The sequence below is a fragment of the Dicentrarchus labrax genome, unplaced genomic scaffold (assembly GCF_905237075.1).
Source record: "Dicentrarchus labrax unplaced genomic scaffold, dlabrax2021, whole genome shotgun sequence".
In the NCBI taxonomy this organism is placed as follows: Eukaryota; Metazoa; Chordata; class Actinopteri; family Moronidae; genus Dicentrarchus; species Dicentrarchus labrax.
In genome coordinates, this window is record NW_026136722.1 from 11,784,786 (window position 1) to 11,805,532 (window position 20,747).

At 41.1% G+C, this 20,747-nt stretch overlaps 1 protein-coding gene across 2 annotated transcripts in view; it reads left to right on the forward strand.

Moving 5' to 3' along the window:
- olfm2a (olfactomedin 2a) overlaps nt 1–20,747 on the forward strand; it is a 41,433-nt gene that overhangs the window by 14,437 nt on the left and 6,249 nt on the right. The window contains exons 1-2 of one of the 2 annotated variants that reach the window (XM_051389294.1): nt 6,195–6,715; nt 16,771–16,920. In XM_051389294.1, the coding sequence (XP_051245254.1) occupies nt 6,572–6,715; nt 16,771–16,920 (294 nt within the window). In that variant the 5' untranslated portion in view covers nt 6,195–6,571. Of the gene's footprint in view, nt 1–6,194; nt 6,716–16,770; nt 16,921–20,747 lie in introns of those variants that run through there. The other variant, XM_051389295.1, reaches the window with a different exon arrangement.

Sequence of the window (20,747 nt, forward strand, 5' to 3'; positions counted from 1 at the left end):
CCGGTCTAGTGCAAGAACAAGCATACAGGGCACAGAGTGGGAATGTCAGAGGCACCATTCACCCTATCACAAGTCAGTGTAGCATCAAAATGATTTTAAAGTGGTTATTCTAAAGAGGTCTGGTATGAGTCTTGGTGTCTGATCTCCTGTCTTGTCTTGTGATATTATAAAGGCGTCTCCTTCTCTTCAGCGTGGGTTGATTAAATGGGCTCTACGGGCTGTTCTGTAAAGACAATGGATGGACTCACCACAGGGTATTGTAGGTGTGTTACAGTCAATATAGCCAGGCAGACACACTTACTGTATTGATTTTCTTTCTCACACATTCCCACTGGAAGGAAAGATTCTCACCTGTTAAAGGCCATTATTGTAGTTAAGCACTATTGGGTTGAGCCACTGGCGGTGAAACTGTTTGTTTCCTTACTTTTGTTTCATACAGTGGTGACCGAGATACTGTATATTACGTGCATGTCACAGCTCAACTGGGTCTCTCACACAACACTGTGGCAACCACCATTAGAGGGTATTGTCGACATTTCACAGCTCAGTGGAGAGAAAAGCGTCGCTCATGCAAGTGGACACAAATATGGAGAAGCACTGACGCACACAAACAAATCTATGCATGCATGTAAACACATAAATGGGCAACATATTAACATACACACTTTAAATGCATGCACATAAAAACACACAAAGGTAAAATGCACAAAATGTAAAAGTATTGTCTTTAGAAGATTATAGTGCCTAATCTTGTAAAGCTGTGCTGATGCAAGCTGCACATGCAAGGTTATTGACTCCCATGTAAGGTCTTCATGCAAGCCACATTCATCATGTCATGTTTCATATACTGTCAATTGCTTCTGTGGGACAGAGGTCCTACTTCATTTGTGGTGAATGCTCCCTGCTTGAATTATTGAATATATTCAATTCAATAGGATGTGTTCTCTGTACTTTATGCATGCAGCGGTCGATGCATGTGTACTCTATAGTCCTCCTGTGGTCTCACTCGCTACTATAAAATGTGAAATCCCAGATGAATTTCCTTAATCAAAGGCCCACAGGAGCCGTTAATAGATTAAACACTCCATGTTGAAAGCACACCACTGTTTGCCTGCCTGAACCCTTGGGTACAGCCTATTTATGCCATTTAAATAGTTGCCATGGTAATGAGGTCACGCTTTGTTTAAGCTGATTTTGATCTTGATATATTAAGAAGGCAGTGGGCCTCCATGTCCATCATCTAATTAATGAATTATGACTCAGAAAAATAGCCAGTATTCTTAGACCCAGATGACTCCAGCATCTTTTTGGAGCTCAGGCGGGGGTTTGTGTGCAGCCTCGCTGCCTCAGTCATAACAGCTCTGCATCATTATGAAGGAGGTCTGTGTAATTAGCTGAGGTGTAATTTGGTCCTATGCTTCAGCTGTGAATCTGTAGCTGGCTGTGTGTTTGTGCTCAGTGAGAATGTGTCTAGTGTTTGTTGCTTTCTCCTTCCCAGTATTGTTATCGCACCCAGAGCCTGTCCCTATGACCTCGGGGCTTTGTAGCGCTCTACTGCCATCCATGGGTTTGCTGCTATTTCTGCAGTTGGTGGGGTTTTTCACCATTTGAACTAATTAAAAATGCCCTTTATAGAGCATGCCCACAGGCAAGGAGCAGAGTGGATTTTTTTATGATAAAGCGCAAGGCCATGTTGACATGTCTATGTAGAGGCACCAAAAAGCCGCAGAACATGTATGCATGTACAGTAGTTGTTCCACAGTATAGTTTCCACAATATGTAGCCCAAGTATGCAACAGAACAGATAAGATCACCAGTGAATAAAATCGGGACAGAAATAGTAGAAGCCAAGACACATGCAGGGTGAAACACATGATATGATGCCATCTTTTCTTATTGCCAGAGGGGCCAAGAGAGACAACAGAGAGAGTGAGAGGAGTAAAAGGCTAAATAAAATTCATGGAGAAGAAGAACAAAAGAGAGCGACAGAGAATTGGAGATAATGACACAGCGAAAATTAGGCTGGCCAATTATTAGAGTGGAAATTATGAGGAATGGCTGTGGAAATTAATCAAAAAGGATTAAATTAATACAGGTTAAATGGCCGACTTCCTCTCTAGCTAATATTTAATGAAAGCTTGTTCTGCCAACAGACTCTGTGATTAGACAGATGATTGGCAGAGACTGTAATTCTTTGAGGTATGGCAGATTGTCCTCATCACACCTATTATTCCCATCCTATACTTGGTCCGTCACTTTACAAAAGACGGCATCTGACCTGCACTCTGTGAGATGCATTTTAAATTTGAAAGAGTTCGGGTACACGTCACTCTACACAGCTAGTTATTAACGTTAAAAGATGCCTTGAAATAGAATGAAAGGTTAAAAAGGTGAAAACCTCTGAGAGGAAATATGATGTGGGAGTTTCTGATGGCACAGCCTCTATGTCTTCACTTATTTTACATCAAACAGGCCCATCATGCACACAGTATTTTGTGATTAGCACAAATAAATAAAAAATTCTCTATGAGAAAAAAATGTTTTCATCAAACTAGAAAGAGAATAGAGTTGTGTACTATCCTATTACAAATAATGCTAACTAGAGAACAGAGAGAATAAAGAGGGCTGGGGGAAATTGTCATTAAGGTTTTATTTGGATGTGGTAATAATCTATTATCTGAATAAATGAGGAACTGTCTGGAAAAATGTTCTTTATGTCTAATCTAAAGTCACTGTGCTTTAATATATCATTGACCGTTGTCCCTACTATCTGAAACTGAGTCATATCTGCTGACTCTTAATGATTAGTATATCAAAATAATTGATTGATTGATTTATGATGAATTATGTGATCATTAAAAAGCAAAACATAAAAAGGATTATACACATGGCCTCTACCATCGGCCATTATAACTGCCTCTAACTTTGTGAGGACCAATTCAAATTTTTAGTGATGATATTTTTGAAAAATTAGGACAATCCTGCTAATCTAAAGGATTGTCTGGCTTTTCTTCAGTTGAATAGCCCTTAGAGCTCTGTAAAGGTAAAGAATAGGTATTATGTTCAAATAAATAATCCTCTAATGATAAAGCACCTTATTAAAAAACTCCCAAATAGAATATATAAAATATTTAAAAGATGTTGGTTAGGCCTTAGGGAAGACAACAACGATCCCAGCCTCTCATCCTCCATATATTTTTCATGTAGTCTCCCCTCCAGGTTGTGATCAGGTTCAACCCTGCTTAGATTCCCTCCACTTGGTCAATATGAATAGTTAAGAATTAAAGAATATACAAAAATATATATTTAAAAAATGTTTGCAATCTAATTAAATTGTTTCAGACAGAACAGATAATAAATAAAAGTAAATATAAATTATATAAAAAAAACTTAATTAAATCATTAAAGGGTAGTTACAGTAGAAACATTTAAGGTGAGGATCGGGGTAAGGTATGTAGTTTGGATGATAGGAATTGTTGGGTAGGTGCTAGGAAATGCATTATGTCAAACAGGGTTGTCACAATTGTAGAGCAAATAGGGTTCACACAAGTGTGTGTGTGTGTGTGTGTGTGTGTGTGTGTGTGTGTGTGTGTGTGTGTGTGCGTGCGTGTGTGCGTGTGCATGTGTGCATGTGTGCGTGTGTGCGTGCGTGCATGTTTGCTGTCTTTGCATTTTCCGCTTCATCCAAGTACTGGATAAGGCATTATTAAGCACATAATCAACAGTCAAACTGTACAAATTGGAGCCACTGGAGGGAAATTAAAGAAACAAATGTGCTCTAGCCAAGGATTTCATGTTCTACTTGCCGGAATTATCCAGCTTACTTGCATAGTGGTCACAGTTGTACAGGGGGTGGCTAGTCTCTTTAATTATCCAAGATGGTACATCAATAAGCTCCAACGTGAATGCTTCTCCTTTTCATTCAGCCTTCTTACTCTGTCACCAGGTTTTCTTTGAGGAAGCTGTGTACGGAATCTTGGATACAAGAGTAAAGGCTGTCTACATCTATGTTTAAATCTTTGCTGCCACCCTGTGAATATGTCGATAACTGCATTCCTTTTAGATGGTGCATTAAAGGAAACATAGTATAGTATGATAAAAAACATAGCTTTCCTCAGCCACACAAAGCTTGTGAGCAAAACAAAAAAACAGAGTTAACACCACTGCATTTAAATATTTAAGTATAATTGCCTGATAAATATTGCATGCACATCATATTGATTGGTTAGATTCAGACATACAGTGTGCCAGGTATCAACTTTTTGGTAAATAACAAATCACTTATTATTGTTATTAGATGATATACATTATATATTCACTTGGCACCAGTCTATTTTCAGCATGCTGCTGGACATTGGCTAAACCAACTAAGAAAACAGCAGGCAGCCGCAGTGTGTTTGTGTGAATGCTTACACTATTTTGCATTGAACCCTTTTTTTTTCGCCTCACCACTAAAATATATGTTAGAAATGGAACAGTGTGACTCTAAACAGTGCTGTCACATGCCCCTTATATCTATTTGACACATTCTCATGAATAGGCCACTACCTGTCACCAGGTTCAGTATTGACAAGGATGACAGGCACTGGCTAGCTCTCTGGCTGTGAAGTTAGACAGTTTAATGGGTGCATTTCCACTGGTATCCACAAGGGGGCAGTATTGATGCAGAAATAGAGGAGCCAACACTGGCGAGACTGATGTGGGAGCCAGCAGGTGAGCTGAGGAAGGCTGACATTTTTTGGATGGGGCTCAGAAAGCTGTCTCTTCTCATATCACTTCACAGTACACCCCACACAGAGGAGCCCATATCACTCACCCAATGTGACTGGATGGGGAGAGGAGCCCATCCATGACTGACAAAATTAATAAGTCAGCAGACCAGGAAGCAGGGAAGAAATGGAGATGACCTGGCCGTTTTGTCTGAGTAGGCCATTCTGTCATCATTATGCATGGCTGTTTAGGGCGCAACATGACACTGCCAGTGGCCCGGTATCTTGCTTGAAATTGTTGCGAGGAGAGGCTTCAGGCTTCAAGAAAAAATGTTAGACACCTCCAATTCACATATCGCTTCATACCTCATTCCATCTGGCCCATTGGTGTTAAGGCGAGTGGCAAATTGAGACAGCTATGATTTGGAGACAATATACAACCCCACATTCAAAGGGTTGATCTAAACTTCAGAACACGTAGAGTCTGTCCTGAAATAAGCTCAAATCAGGCTTGAGGCATAGTCCCTGAGGTAAAATGACACTAAAATTGGCAGTGAAGTGATTGGTATAATATCTGACACTGGCTTACCTGCTGTGATTGTGCTGAAAGCTAAAGCCATTTGGATTATAGCAATATAACAATGGCAAAAAATATACCACTGGAAAAATAACATGTAATCCTCCTTATTCAAGGAAAGCATGCTGTAGCAGCCTGGTATGGCCAAATCCAACCTTTATTTATCAGTTTTACATTCTAAGTGTATTGATAGCTTTAACCTACTACAAACCATGATTACGTAATTTATGTCAATTTAATCTTCATCCTCATGTACTACTTTTAGAGCATCATCAACATTTTCCACAGTAAGTGTCAAGAAGACATTGTAACTGACAATGGTGATATGGTTATGCCTCAGGCAGAGTGGAGTTGGTAAGATACTGTAAAAGTGTAAGCTACCGCCTGATTTAGGATATGTCAAGAAGCAGAATGATGGATAAGCTGTCAAAAGCAGCCATGGGCAGCAGCACCTGGATCTCTCCAACTGCTGTAACACCTGCCTTTGTCTCCCCTGATGAGCCCCTGGCCAACCTTAGATATATTCACCCACCCCTCTATATCCTTACTGCTCCATCCAGTACAGACAGTGTTATGAGGCTGCAGGACCCTCTACTGTGCCTAGGGTGCCCTGGGCGCACACATGTCACATAACAGAGCACAGATCAGCCCCCTGAAATCAGTCTCTCTCTGATCTCCATGCCTCAGAAATATGTGCACGCACACTCACCAAGATAGTGAGTCATAAGAGAACAGCCAAATGTCAGAGAAAGAGAGGAAAGGAAAAGAATGGATACATGCATGCAAAACAGGGCTGGCAAGGATAGAGCAGAGGCTGATTGGGAGGGGATGAGACAGAGAGGCAGCCAATGCGCAGCTCTGCATTTTGAGGAAGAGAGGGTAAGAGAGAGGGAGAGAGAGAGAGAGAGAGAGAGAAAGGGAGAGACAAGGGCAGAGTGAGGAAGTGAGAGAGAGGAAAAGAGAGTGAGAGAGAGGGAGGGGGTGAGGCTGAGGCAGTCACTCTGAGAGGGAAGATTCCAGCGTGATGCTGTTGGATGTGAGCCGCTTTCCTCTAACCGGTCTCTGGCTGTCCCTTTGACTGAGCCAGTGGTGTGTGAGTCTGGTAACTGTGCTTTACCAGCTCTGGGGGCTCTGCTGCTGCTCAGGCTGAGGCAGAAGCTGACTGGCTGGTTCCCTGCCTAGTCTGTCTGGAGCAGAGAGGGGTTGACTGGAGCCGAGGTCCAGGGCAGGGCAGGGTAGGGCTGGCTGTAGGGCCGTTTGCGCTGGGGCCCCACAGGAAGCAAACATGAGCGTTCCCATGCTAAAGATCGGGGCAGTGCTCAGCACCATGGCCATGGTGACCAACTGGATGTCTCAGACTCTGCCGTCTTTGGTGGGACTCAACGGGACCACCATCTCCAGAGGGGGCACCTCGGAGAGGATTGTTAGCGTGCGTATGACTTCCTTTGCTTTCCTGCAAGTGTGTGTGCACTGTATTTGTTCATTCATGTTCTCACTGTAAATTCAAGAAAGAAAAAGAGAATAAGAGATGGAAGAGAGTGACACAGCAGAAGAGATATAGTGAAGAAATGGGAAGATACAGTGAATTTGAGTTAGTGTGTGTTTATATGTTTAGCTACAGAAACAGTACAGGGGTTTCAGAGAGGGTTGGTGGGAGTGGGACTTTGAGAATCTGTCTCAAGGCCTATGTTGTATTAATAAGAGAGGGATGATGAAGGTAGACACGCATGTGAGAGCAATGTTTCAACCAAATGTGAATGATGCGCATGTTGGTGTGTGAGTCACATTAAGTAGCCTATAATGATGCTGAATTGTGGGCTTGCGACTGTGAGTGATGATGAGAGGCGGAGGATGCAGTGTGGACGGCCGTGGTAAATCATATGTTTTTGCCGGGGTGACGGGAGGTAGAGAGCTTGTTCTGAGTGATGTTCAGGCTGATCCCATCTGTCAGTCACCTCCAGGGTGGGAAGGATGGTGCTCAGATTCAGAGAGGTGACGGGGAAGACGGGGAGGTTGAGACAATGTTACAGTTTCAAGTATGTCTTATTTCTCCCTCACTCTGTTTGTCTCTAAATCCTGTCGATCCTCCTCTCCCAGAATAAAACACTCTGGCTTCAAGGAGGGAGGTTATAGATACTGTATACCATAGAAAGGGCACTGGGGGTGTTTTGTAACCAAAAACAGCAGTTTGGGGTTATGGTTTTATTTTTCAATTTTGCTTACATAGAAGTGTTTCTTCTGTTTAATGCACAAACAAAGAAATATGAAAGTTCCATTTGCCTGTCTTAGCGCTAATAGGATTCAAGACAGTAAATTTGAAATATCAAGCACAGGAATGAATCAGACATTTTCTGGTTCATCAGCAGTTAATGATTGCCTTTGCCTCTATTCAGAGTGTGTTTTTATGGCACCTTACCCATTAAGCAAATGCCTTGGTCTGTTGAAATGATTGAATAAAATTGAACATCCCAAGAGATCTGCGACCATCTGGATATGTGTGCGTGCATGTGTATGTGCGTGCATGCATGTGTATGTGTGCATGTCGGTGTGCTTAGATATGTACTCTGAGTATGTTTAGACATCCTTGTCTCAGGGGTGAAGGTCCATCTGTTTGAAGAGGAGAGGAGTTTTATAATGAATAATAGTTCGTTAAAACATCAATCCGCCGCTTTATGGCTCCTTAATGTTGCAGTGAGCTGTCAGGTTGAAATGTTTTCTTTGGAGAAAAAGTTGTCTTTGCACAGTGTTACTTTTGTGAAAATGTGAAGTCAACTGTTTTTCTCTTTATATTTCCCACAACGTACAGTATCTCAGCAGGTAATTTTGAATACAACTTCAAAGTGAAAATATGATCTAATCTCTGTAAATGTCAGTGAGTTTAAGGCATGTTTGAATTATTTACAACACTAAACTCCATAATCCTATTGAACACCCAACCATTCCCTTGGGGGTATAGTCTGGATAAGCCATCCATTTATTTTCCATACCTGCTTCTCATGCTCAGGGTCATGGGGAATAAAGAATGTTGCCAGGATTTTTTTTTCAGTAAACTCATTCTAATCAAGACTCATGACTGGAAGCCTTATCATTTGCATTTCAAAAGACTGGATATAATAGAATATAATACATAGTTATGAGTGGATATTTTCTTTCAGGCAACCCTCATTCACAACCATGCAGGAAAAAAGGCTGCTATTGAAGTTTATTTCATCAAAGTTTTATCCAAACTGATGAGACAGTTTGAAGGTGCCAGGAATTATTACAGTGTAACAGTCTGTTGTGATGGGAAATGTCTTCGCTTTGAGACAGAAATAATCTCCCCTCATAAACAATGGCAGAGAATAAAACTTTAATGTAAAACCTCGCCTCAGAGTCCCATCACTATTGATGAGACATTTGTCTGTGATGATCTTAGAAGCAGTCATGACTCACACAATGTTTAGAGCTCTAATCAAAGACAATCTAGCTACTTTCATGTGACACTGTGGGGCTTGTGTGCCAGTGGCCATTGCATGGCTGCTTCCCACCCTGGCACCCATGTATGCTGCGTCCCATATTCTGCCAGCTCAGAGCTATTTTCAAAGTCTGCTTCACTTGCTTCCTGCGCCTGTCTTCTAACCAGCTGATCCAAGAACACAGCTGACTGAGTTTTTATGGGCCTTTCTGCGATGGCACTGAGCAAAACACTGCCTAGATGCTTGTACACATCTGGATAGTGCAAAACCATGTTTCTTAATGAGTGGAAGAGACCCCTGGAACTAACTTACTAACACTTACATAGAACTGGTGTGGCTATACAGTATGGTCAAACCAAGATAAGCTGTAGACCTGCTACAATTTTCTGTTTAGTGAAGTGTGTAAAAATACAACAAAGCAAACAGATGGTATAAAAGATGAAGGTAAATTTGGTGTTTATTTTTCAGGTAGGCTTATAATTATTAGGTTTTAGCCAGTTATATATAATATAACACATTAAGCAGCATTATCAGGATTTTTTATTTGTTTAGCCTTTAAGTGCTGAGGCTTTGTCCCCTGTAGTCTATAGTCTAGATGGTGGGACAGTTAAAAGTCCTTTGATGATCTAAGCGACTGTGAAGTAACATATGGTTTCTGAAACATTTCTGTTCTGAAATATACTCTATATAAATGCTTTTCCATTTAATGCCTTAATTGTAATAAATAACAGTTTTAAGCAATTCTAAAATGTATAAGCAAGTAATGGATGTAAATCAGCACAAGTGAAAAATTAATCATGTATTAGTCAATGATCTTCCCACTGAGCTCTAAAATTATTGCTGACAGTTAAACGCTTTTCACAGTTTTAGACAGGTAAGTAGTCTAAGCAGGGAATTACCAGAGTTTGAATAATTCTCTCAGTATGACAAGTGACAGGTTGGATTTCAGTAATATTAAGTGGAAGAAGCAACCATGTATGCTCCTTTAATAAGATTTTAAAAGCTGAAATCAAAGTCAAACATCTAAAATTGTGGACAGAGGTTTAATAGTAAAAGTAAAGTCGCCATAGCACTGCTGAATTTGTTTTACCAACATGTTAATCACCAAAAATAACAACTTTAATTTTATCCTCCATTTAGCTGGAGGAAACTCTGAGCCATCCATCTGTAATGCGTAACATAATTTAATGTGCATGGTCAGCCTAGAAAAATGATAGATTTAGAGAATGATAAATTAAGCTGTGTGTCATCAGCGTAGAAGACAAAAGAGCCATCACACTTGCAAACAAGGGTTCCCAATGGTAAGATATAATAAAAACAAGAATTGGGCCCTGGTGTAATTTACAAGTTAAAGTCATAGTAGAACCTTCTATTAAGATAGATAAACCACTTAAGCTGTACTTGCCCTCTGTGTGATTCTCTCAGTCTGGGTAGCACGTTCAGTGGACGCAGTGCTTTTGTCGAGGATTACTGATACATTACAGTTTATTTTTGAAATAAATACATTTTCTGTGTATGTGTACACGTTTGTGTGCAAGATGGGCATACAAAAATCATAAACCTTTACATACTTTAGTTGAAAAGCTACTCATAATCCTGCATGAAAAGACAGAACAGTAGTGTGTGTGTGTGTGTGTGTATGTGTGTGTGTGTGTGTGTGTGTGTGTGTGTATGTGTGTGTATGTGTGTGTGTGTGTGTGTGTGTGTGTGTGTGTGTGTGTGTGTGCGTGCGTGTGTGCGTGTGATGTTGTGTGGTGACTCTCCCTTTGATATCTAAAATAAGAAATGTGTGAGGCAGAAGAGTGAGGAAAATATTCTCACCATCAAAAGAGAGCATGGAACAACAAATGGCAGCATACAAAGAGCCAGTGCTTAGAATCTGATTGGGGTCGCACAGCGTCTGTCTGTCAGGGTGTGGAACCGTAAACTTTATCACATCCACTGTGCAATCCAATAAAGCATATTGTAAAGATCGATTCTTGGCTATGGATTAAAGATTAAACACTGCTGCAGATTTTTATTTGAGCACTTCACTTTTATGTTTATCGTACTGCCTTCAACCAAAATTTATTTGAGTTCAGACCCTGACAGGTGTCCTTTACTGCCTTGTCAATGTGAAGCGATATGTATAGCCAGAATCTTGGTGAATGCCAATCTTGTAATATCATTTTAAATTGTTTTGATACATTAACTAATTATGTGATAGTCTGTGTACAAAGCTGTATTGATCCCTATTGGGCTAGTAATCAGGCTTTTGACATGGTTCGTTTGCCATTATGAGAGTGTAATTTCCAACCAACTGAACTTAAGCCTGAATCATTGTTTTGCCTTTCAAAACCAATTTGATGATGTCACAATTCACGCACTTCTGCAATCCATATTTTCCTGCAATGAAGCACTGACTGTGTTCTCACAGTTTACACAGTGTTTTCTCACACTAGATACCCTGCCACTCTCTTCTCCCTCCTCTATTTAACACCAACCATGATAGAGCTATCTTGTACCCGTCTAACAGCAGAGTCGATGCCAAATACTTTTCACCAGGGCACCTGGCATGCTGCTAGCAGCCTGCTCCAAAAAGTCTAAAGTTGTAGCTGCTCGCTTGTAAGTGCAAAGCACTGGTGAGTGTTATTTTCTCTTACATCTCCAAGAATTCTCCAACCAAGCCCCCCACTTCAAAAATGCTTGACGACACATCTGCCCACCCCCGCTGTCATTCAAGTGTGATCCGGATTGGAACGAGTGAGCTGCAGATGGAAAGTGAGCAGGACACCACACAGGAGGGGTGGCGGTTATGGGAGTGATGGAGTGGGAGAGAGTGAGAGGCAGCAGGGAGGAAAAAGGAGGCAGCATGGAGGGCGAGGGGGGGATGATGAGTTTATGAGTCATATTATTGACTGGCAACCATGCTGCGCTGATTGTGGTAATCGGTTTTCCTTGGGAGCAGGAGAGACCAGGGACTTCACTAGAAGTCTTCATCGAGTTATATTTTAAAGGCCAGCAGCTGGCCTGTGCATTGAGGATTGATGGATTGTTCATTTGAAGAGTGGGGGCGTGTACTTGCATGTTTATTCGTGTGTGGTCAATTACAGCAAATACCCGGCAAATTCGATAAATTAGATGTGATTGTTTGGCCATAGTAAAGATAGAACTGAGCTCCGTGTAGCAGGGACAGATGTTTCTACTTTGCTGGGGACATGCATTGAAAGATGTTAATGTCTGGCATAAAGCATTGTTCTGCCTCTCAAAGAGTCAGAGGGAGAGAGAGACAAAAGTGAACCTTAAAAAGAAGATAAACAACTTGTCATTGCAGGATGGAAACGGAAGAGATAGATTACATCTGTACAACCTCTTACTTTGTTATCCTAAACTCTCAGAGTATTTCACCTAGACGCTTTCTACATTCTCAAAATGCTTCTTTCTTTCTCTCCATACAGCTTTATCTCAGTTCTCCTGTTCGGACACTGTCCGTCCTCTGTAGTGTTGCAGTTTCTCTGATGTGATGGCAAACTCAGTTCACACTGTAGTGGTCAGCTCTCTCCCATATCTCAGGATTTGTGCCTGCTTCTGCCTGTTTGCCCCTTCAGCCTGCTGCTTATGAAAGTTATAATAGACTTCCCGTCATGCTCATAAAGTATGGAGCTGTAGATTTATGATCTCATTTAGCTCTGGCTTTACAGCAGCCAGCTCCAGGGTTGGTCTAATGAAACACCAGAGGAAGTCACTTCCTGCAACTCTCGACAGTGATACCACCAGCTCGAATGTCTAATTGGATAATCCCTCCAAACTTTGTTAATCATTAACAATGCAAGGGTTGTGAGCTTATTTGTACTTTGAGGCGCCGCTCAGGTAAAGGTTGGTTAGTTCGTTTTCATAATGGTTCCCCCTTTACTACAGTATCTGATCTGAATCTGATATATTTGGTCTGCAGTGTATGGGAGATAATTTTGGAATAGCATTAGGTTACTACTTTTTAGCTGATGACCACACCTTCTCATCTCATCTCCTCTTTTCCTGTCTCAGCAGGGATTTAACTGAAGTTGTCATTCAGCATTGTAATTGGGCTGCATTTGAACTAAGCTAAAGGAAATTAGAGCCATATTTATCTTCCTTGTCAGCCTTTCTTAAACCACAACTCTTCCTTTTCTGCATATCAGTGTATCAGTAACTCCCATTTTAATCAGTTTTCTGTTGGGAGGATGGGAGATTGTGGATGGAGGACATGCCAGCAGTGGTTGGTGGGACTTCATTGGCCCAGGCTGTCAGATGTGATGTCATGGGTACAGAGGGAGCACTGGGTTGGTGCAGAAGGGGCAAGCCAGAAATCTTAAAGAGTCATTTTCACTTTAGCAAACAAGACCAATTGATTTTTCATCTCGCTTGCCCTCTGCGGTTTCCTGTTGTTTTCATTGCTGCTGTCTTCCTCCTTAATGGGCTTTTGCATGGCAGCCATGACTGTGACAGCCTCAAATCTGGCACTTACATATTCTATTTCATCCCTCACATCTAATGGATAAATTTCTGGGACAGTGAACTGAACGCCTCCTCTCTCCTGAAATCACTGTCTGTGTCTAGGAGGAGAGGATTATCCCCCAGACCTGAAGTGCTCCCAGCTAGCCCCAACTGATAGCATGATGATGAAAGCATAGGTTACATTATCATCACTACTAAAATGTTAGCATTCTGAGGCCTGAGTTGCCTACTGTATGCGAACATTGCATTCCATTCATTTCACTATGTATACCCTGAATATAATTCTGTATAAGATTAGATATTGAAGAAGTTGTTTTTCTCACACTAATGCGATATCTGATAGGCTGCATGGTGTGAGCATTATGTTAAATGAACCAATGTCAATGACCCTATCTTCGCTACAGAGAGGAGACTTAATCATATTTACATAAATAAGCCAACGTTCCAAAACATATTCAAGTTTACTACTTGCCCCCGAGAGAGATTGGTTGCTTATGAGTGCTGATATATAGATCTCCTTGCAACGGCTCAGGCACAAAGCATATATAGGGACAAAGCACATTTGCATTTAAGAATTACCTCTTCCCTCCCACTCTCTAAACTGCCACTGTGGTGAGAATAGGGAAGTTAGAGCAGAATGGATAGGTGGGTGGTAATGAAATTGGAACTGATTCAAATAAGCTCTTAATTTCAGCACAGCATTTATGAAACATTAATGAAGAGGGGAGAAGATCTGTTGCTGTGAAAACTCCCTGGCTTGGGAGGAGCACATAAGGAGCACAGCATGAGTTTAAACATGTTGGATGATGAAGACAGTATTATGATTATGGAGCTGATATGTCTCCAATATTACTTTGTTATATTTTGAACTTATTACTGCCCACTATGTAAGATACCGTAAAGGAAATGTCTGTGTGACACCAAGTGCGGCTCACTTTCAGGCTGATAGCCGCATGAAATATTGATGCGCACTTCTGCATCTATCCGCAAGAATCGCTCTTAACCAAAAATCTGGTGTGTAGGCAGACAACCCCCGCATGTATGGATATGAGGTAATTTTATAGAAGGCAGGAGGCTGCACATATCCTCAGAGTGAGTAACTTAAGTGGATTCTACTGTGTGAGGCGAGCTAACCCGCACCTGTTAACACTGCAGGAAATATACTGTAATGAGAAGCCGGTGTGCGGTGTTGTGGCCTCACAATCCACTACCTTACATTCATCCACAATATCGTGGCAGCCATTGCATATGCTCACCTACAATCCTGCAGTAAACATGCTTTTCAGCTGCTGGAATTTCCAAACAAAACCTCCTGGGGGTAGAACAGTAGTGCAGCTAAAGTGAATTCATGACTAAAATCTATTAGAATTCATGTAAATGCTGTATGTATAAAAATATACAATACAGCACGTATTGCATGTACATATGTACAGATATATGCAGGCATGCTCACAGAAATACTTAAACACATGAACACTCACACGCACACATGCTGCAACAAATCAGAAGTCCTGACAGTGAGTGAGATGCAGGCAGGGAAGCAGACAGAGGAAAATAATCTCCCCCCCAGGCAATGGCAGAATGAAACAGACAGTCAGATGCGGTTGAAAGAAATTGGAGGAGGTTCTGCGGTGGAGAGTGCCTCTTTTGTCTTGACTTAACTCCAACTCTAGCCTCTGTAGACCTCTGTCGTCCCTCTACCTATCAGCCTTCTGATGCTGGATTGCCTCAAAGAAGACTAATGATAAGAAAGGTGCTGACTGACAGAAAACTGTGCAAGTCACTGCAGGGACTGGCTGCACACTGACTCCCAAATATGCATCAATATTAAGAATAATGGGATGATAATTTAGCCAGAGTGCCAGTAAGTTCCACTGTGAGTGTGCAGAGCAGACATTCAGTCATTCTGAAATATTAGTAATGTATGTATGTAATACTGTATGAATAGAAAATGGGAATAGAATTTTACTCCTGACTTAGTTCGATTAAATTTAGATCTATTAATTTTGAAATTATATGAGTCTACTGTACCTTCACTATAATTAAACAGATAAAATATGAAAAGAATGATTACACATTACATTACATTACATTACATTACAGTATATTTAAATATAGCTCATGTAGCTATAGTCTGTTTGTCACAGTTCATTTGGAGTAAGTCAGATTTTAAATTCACTCATTCTGAGTGTGTGAGTGAGGAAGTGGGAAAGGCAATGAGAGCTTGAGAGGAGAGGGAGAGAGGGGGTGGAGTGCCAAGGGATTGGCAGGAGTGACAAGATGTGACAGTGAGCACATTGGCTCACAGGGTGGTTGCTACTTTACACTCCAATCACACAGTCCCCCCATCCCCCAAGACATTTTAATCTGATCCCCCGACCCAAGGAGACGAGAGCACAGCACAACACTGCTCAGAGGAAAGTAGGAGAGCGGCACAGAGCCGAGCCACAAGATTTTATTTCCAGCCTTTTCCCTCCACTTATGTGGATGGGTCTTTAATTTCATCACTAAAATGGCTGCTGCTTTTTTTCCTTTCCTCATTACATTTTGCTTTATATGCCGAGTGTGTGTACCCGCAGTGTGAATGAACAGTTTGTCCTGGTCAGGCTTTTGCGTAAACTGTGTGTACATGTGCGTGTGCTTGCAGGCGCGCAGCACTACTTTTGATTGGATTAGTCAGAGAGAGACATCCACCCTTTCCGCCTTGCCCCTCCTCCACTGGTAACGGTCTGCATTATCGATCCTGAACAGCTCCATTTCCTCTCTGTGTCCAAACTTATTAGATGCTCTGCTTTTACACAGCCTGGCCTGATCTCTCCTTCTTCCTCTTTTCTTTGCAATCCCCATTTCCTTCCATTTGTCTTTGTCTTTCTTCATCCTCCATCAAGATCTTACTCTATCTCTGTCGCACTGTTGTGTTTTTCATCCCTTTGTGTATTTTCTTGTCTTATCTTAATCTGCACCCATTTCTGCTTATTTTCTCCCTCTCTTCTATCTTCTACAATATCTGACTCGTCTATTCTCCATCTCTCTTTTCTCCTGTCTTTACTGCTGTGAGCACCACCTCTGTCAATCTCTGACTTTGCTTTCTCTCCCACTTTGTTGTTCTCCAGTTAAAACTAAAATTAAACTGCAAGTGATTTTGAGTAGTTGGAGGGATCAATTGCCATTAATTGCCTTTGGGGAAGAGTAACTTTTGACAGGGTTGCAAGAGAGAAAGAGAATGCCATGGAGAAATTATGACTCTGCAGCTAACTTATGGTGACAGAATGGGCACAACTAATCACGATATGGAATGTATTAAACAGCCCTTATTCCTCCAAACACTTTCTACAACACTTTCAAGTATTAGATAAATGTATTAGTTTAGAAATGTTTTATAAGGGTAGAACACGTTTCAGATTTCTGTTGATACATGCTGGCAGAATAAAATATTGTGTCTGCCCTCATGCATTTTGAAAAGTCTGCGTGGCAGCAACATAGATAAACAACAACAGACAGAAGCAACCAGTTTCTTCGCTTGGTCTAAGACATATATGTCTCTATGTTTCTGCAGGCTCTGTACCCGAGCCCAGAAGAGGGATGGCAGATCTACAGCTCGGCACAGGACGCAGATGGGAAGTGTATCTGCACCGTCGTCGCACCAGCCCAGAACATGTGTAACCGTGACCCACGCAGCAGGCAGCTTCGCCAGCTCATGGAGAAGGTGACAGCTGTCAATAACACACTCACTTTGAGACACGACTGTTACCCACGCAGATAAACACACAAACTACCACACTGTACCACGCTCGTGTCTGGCGCAGTCTGTCACATACAGGCTGCTGAAGTGAACAGTCTTACTTCCTTTACCCCACAGTTGATCAGTCAGATGAACATGACGCTAATCATAAGACTGTTGCCATTGTTAGCTGAACTATTCTTTTTTGAGCAACAGAGTTGCTTAAGTGAATGAAGCGTGGATTGCCTTAATAAGAGAAATGTCCTAAACTTACCCATGAAATTGGATTCATTGAGTCATGGCCTTGTGATGTTTAATTTATAAATATAAATCCATTACATAGAAATTAAGAAAATGAACTGTTTCACAAATCAGTGAAGATGCTTTGTTTGTGTAGTTACACAGTAAATGTTGCGCACACAAAATCTGTTTACTCAGACTTGTGATCACTCTGTTTCTCTAAGTGAAATATCAGTCAACACTCTTTTTTGGTCCATACTTGTGTCTCATATGAGAAGCAAATGAATTAATGCCATTCAAAAACATGTACACCCACAAAACCCTCAAGCAGGCAGAAAGCAAACATACACTGTCAATAAATCAATTTTATATACAGTACACAACACACGAGTGTTGAGTGACCTACAGTGCAGTGCAGTATATGCAAAAGTAATTTCCTGCTTGTGTCTAGTGCATAACACATACATACACAGATCAAGGGTGACAATACAGGCAGGAGAGGACCTCTGTTCATAAATGATCCACAGCTGCTTTTTGACTCTCCAGATCTACAACTGCATCGATTGGTGGTTTGCAGGCACTACATTGGCATTCTTCCATTCTTATCTACTTGTCTTTCCCAAACGAAATAATAAAAACCTGATAAATAATGTTTAATAGCTTTTACTTGCTTGATGCGCTGTGGCAGCTCATTCAAAGCAGAGTTGTTTTTTGTGGACACTCAAAACCAGCAAATGGATAAATGAGAGTGTGGATCGACAGAGCGAGTGAAAGCCTGCGAGCATAGAAGTAGAAGAGAGTGTGTAAGGCAGAAGGGGCTGACATTGATGTGGTCTTGTGAGGAGAGGTGCTGGTAAATTGAGATGCTGAATAGGCTCTGAGGTCCTGATGGATCAATGAGACACCTGAATTCACGTACTGCATTCATTCTCATTGAAGTTTGCCTTTTCCCCTGACAGTCACTGTCTGCTGCTGTTTCAAGCACACATTCATAGAGACAAAATCCACACTCATTTTCCAACATTGAAGGCATGTTCCGGCACAGAAGCAGACAAACTAGAGAACGCTTTTCAGAGAATATAGTTGTGTTCATCTAGATATGTGCATGAATGTATATATGTATTGTAGGAGAATACAGTCTACATGTTTGCAGTATGCGGAATCAAAATACAGTACATTATGTTATCTGTAAATGACAGATATGTTTGTTCATGCTTTCTAGTATTGCCAGTATGACTCACATAGCTCATGCTATGATTTTGTAGATTAAATGGAGATTAAATTCCCTTCAAGTCTATAGAGTACTATATGCTATACTATAAATACAGTATGTGCTTATAACAAGTATTTGTCTATGAGCATGTTTGTGTATGTCTAGCCAGGAGTGTCCTCATTCTGAGGTTAATACAGTAAAGTTAATACATGTTCAGCGTCAAAAAACATATAATTAATTGGTGTTTATTTTGATTTAATTTTGTCTTTTTTTTAAATAATCAGATTTTAAGAATATAGTTTGCAGCACAAAGTTATTTTTTAACTAATCTGAGTGATGTGCTCTTTGGTATTTTCTGCTAATTTTTCTTTTTTCACGTTTTGCCACTGGAAAGATTTTCTGAGCTGTCAACACTGCAAGGTTCAGTGTAACTGTGGTAAGGAGAGAATCAGAAAAAAACATCTGTTTCTTTTTTCTCACTGAAAATTAGTCAAACATGACATTGACAATCCTTAAATAGGAGAAAAAAAAGTAAATACTATATTTTAGGTCGATGTTGATTTCAACTCTAATTTGCATTGTATTGCCTGTCATCCCTTACAATACAATACATTACTTATTATTATTATTATTATGCAAAATAAGGCTTCAGAAGAGCACAAACAGAAATCAGTCTATGAAAAACGGAATGCTATAAGCTTTGCAAAAATATTATTTATTGTTGTATTGGATTGTATTTTACAGTGTGGGTGTGTATGTTATTGTGTTTACAATCTGTATATGCATACTGCTTGTAAGACAGCAGCTATCAGAGCCAAGAGCTCCCGTCAAATGCATTCCACCACCCAGTCTAATGAGGACACCCGGGGTCAGCGCTATTAGAGCTGCCCACTAGTGAAAGCCACAAGTCAAAAGACTATGTGTGAGTCTCTGCGCACATAATAGCACCATGCCGGCTAAGACATCCTCATCTGAACCCAGAGCATGTGGGGGAATCATTTGAGCGGACCAGATCCACAAAGGCTGACACAGAAAGCCAAGGTTACACTAACAATGTCAAAACCTCCCTCTGTTCAAAGAATGTAAAGCAGCCTTGTGTAAAAGTCTCCATTCAGCTTTCTGCAAAGGCAGACAAAATACCATCCAAAGCAGAGTTGACCCTGAAGGATGGTGTTGTGAGAACACTCTTGGTGTAGACTTTTGAACACATCATCCCCCTTTGACCTCGCTGTCCAACTGTTTTAGTTAAGATGAGATAAGATGAGATAGGGGCACAGTCAGGCATGCATACACACCAGCACACTTTAGGATTTGGTACAGAGTGAGTCATTACACTGGACATGAGGCAGACACTTCTGCAACTGATTGAATTCTGAGGAGTGTGAGGGTGGGGGAGCATATTAGGTGGCCAGAAGAAAGCGTGAAATGCCTGGTGTGTGTGGATCAGTTACCAGGGCTCGGAGAGTGGAGCAGTCCGAACTGACATCACAGCCCAGGAGGACACTGCATTTGTTTAGACTCCAGGCTGGTGCAACAGTTTACTGTTACACATTCCTCAAACTATTCAATCTGTACTGCTGTCAAATCAGTTTTAATTGGTAAAGAAAGTATTTTCTGACCAAATATTCCCTGGCGGATTCATGAAGCATGTGGGAGATGAGCTGGGTGTAGAAAACAGTAGGCTGGACACGAAGTAATTGAGTGGGCTGTCGAAGAGTAGGCAACCAAGGCATTTGGTGCGAAACAGACTTTATGCCAAACTGTGACCTTTGAGAGTTGGGACTGTTTTTGTTTTAGCTGGGAGTGATTTGAATAAATATCTTCTGTGTGCTTGGAGTTTCAGTGGTGCGTGTCTGTGTGGGTGAGTGTCTATTTGTGTGGGTATTTGGACATATGTACATGTGAGCCTCCTATATACACCAAAGCCCTGTAACATTGTATCATGTTTAGATGATATCTGGCCAGTTCAGGACAACGTGCAGGAGATGAGGGGGTGTATGAAACAGTAGGCTGGTTATGTAGCAACAGAGTGGGCTGTCAAAAGAGTGAGCAAGCTGAGCACCTAGTAAAAATTAAACATAGTTCAAAACTGAGTCCTCTGAGAACAGAGATTCAATAAACACCTACTTGACAACATGTTTGCTCCTCTAGGAGATTTATTCTGTTTGCATTGTTAGTTTATATGTATCCACTAACTTGTGTACACTGTCGTAATGGTACTATAGGCCTACTACCCTTCTGTTTTGATAGCTAAGGGAGATAGGATATTTATACCTGGATACCTGTTGACTTTCATTGCATAATTTATTAACGTATTGTGTATCTGTATGTATAAATTCTGTGCTATTTGAAGCTTCTC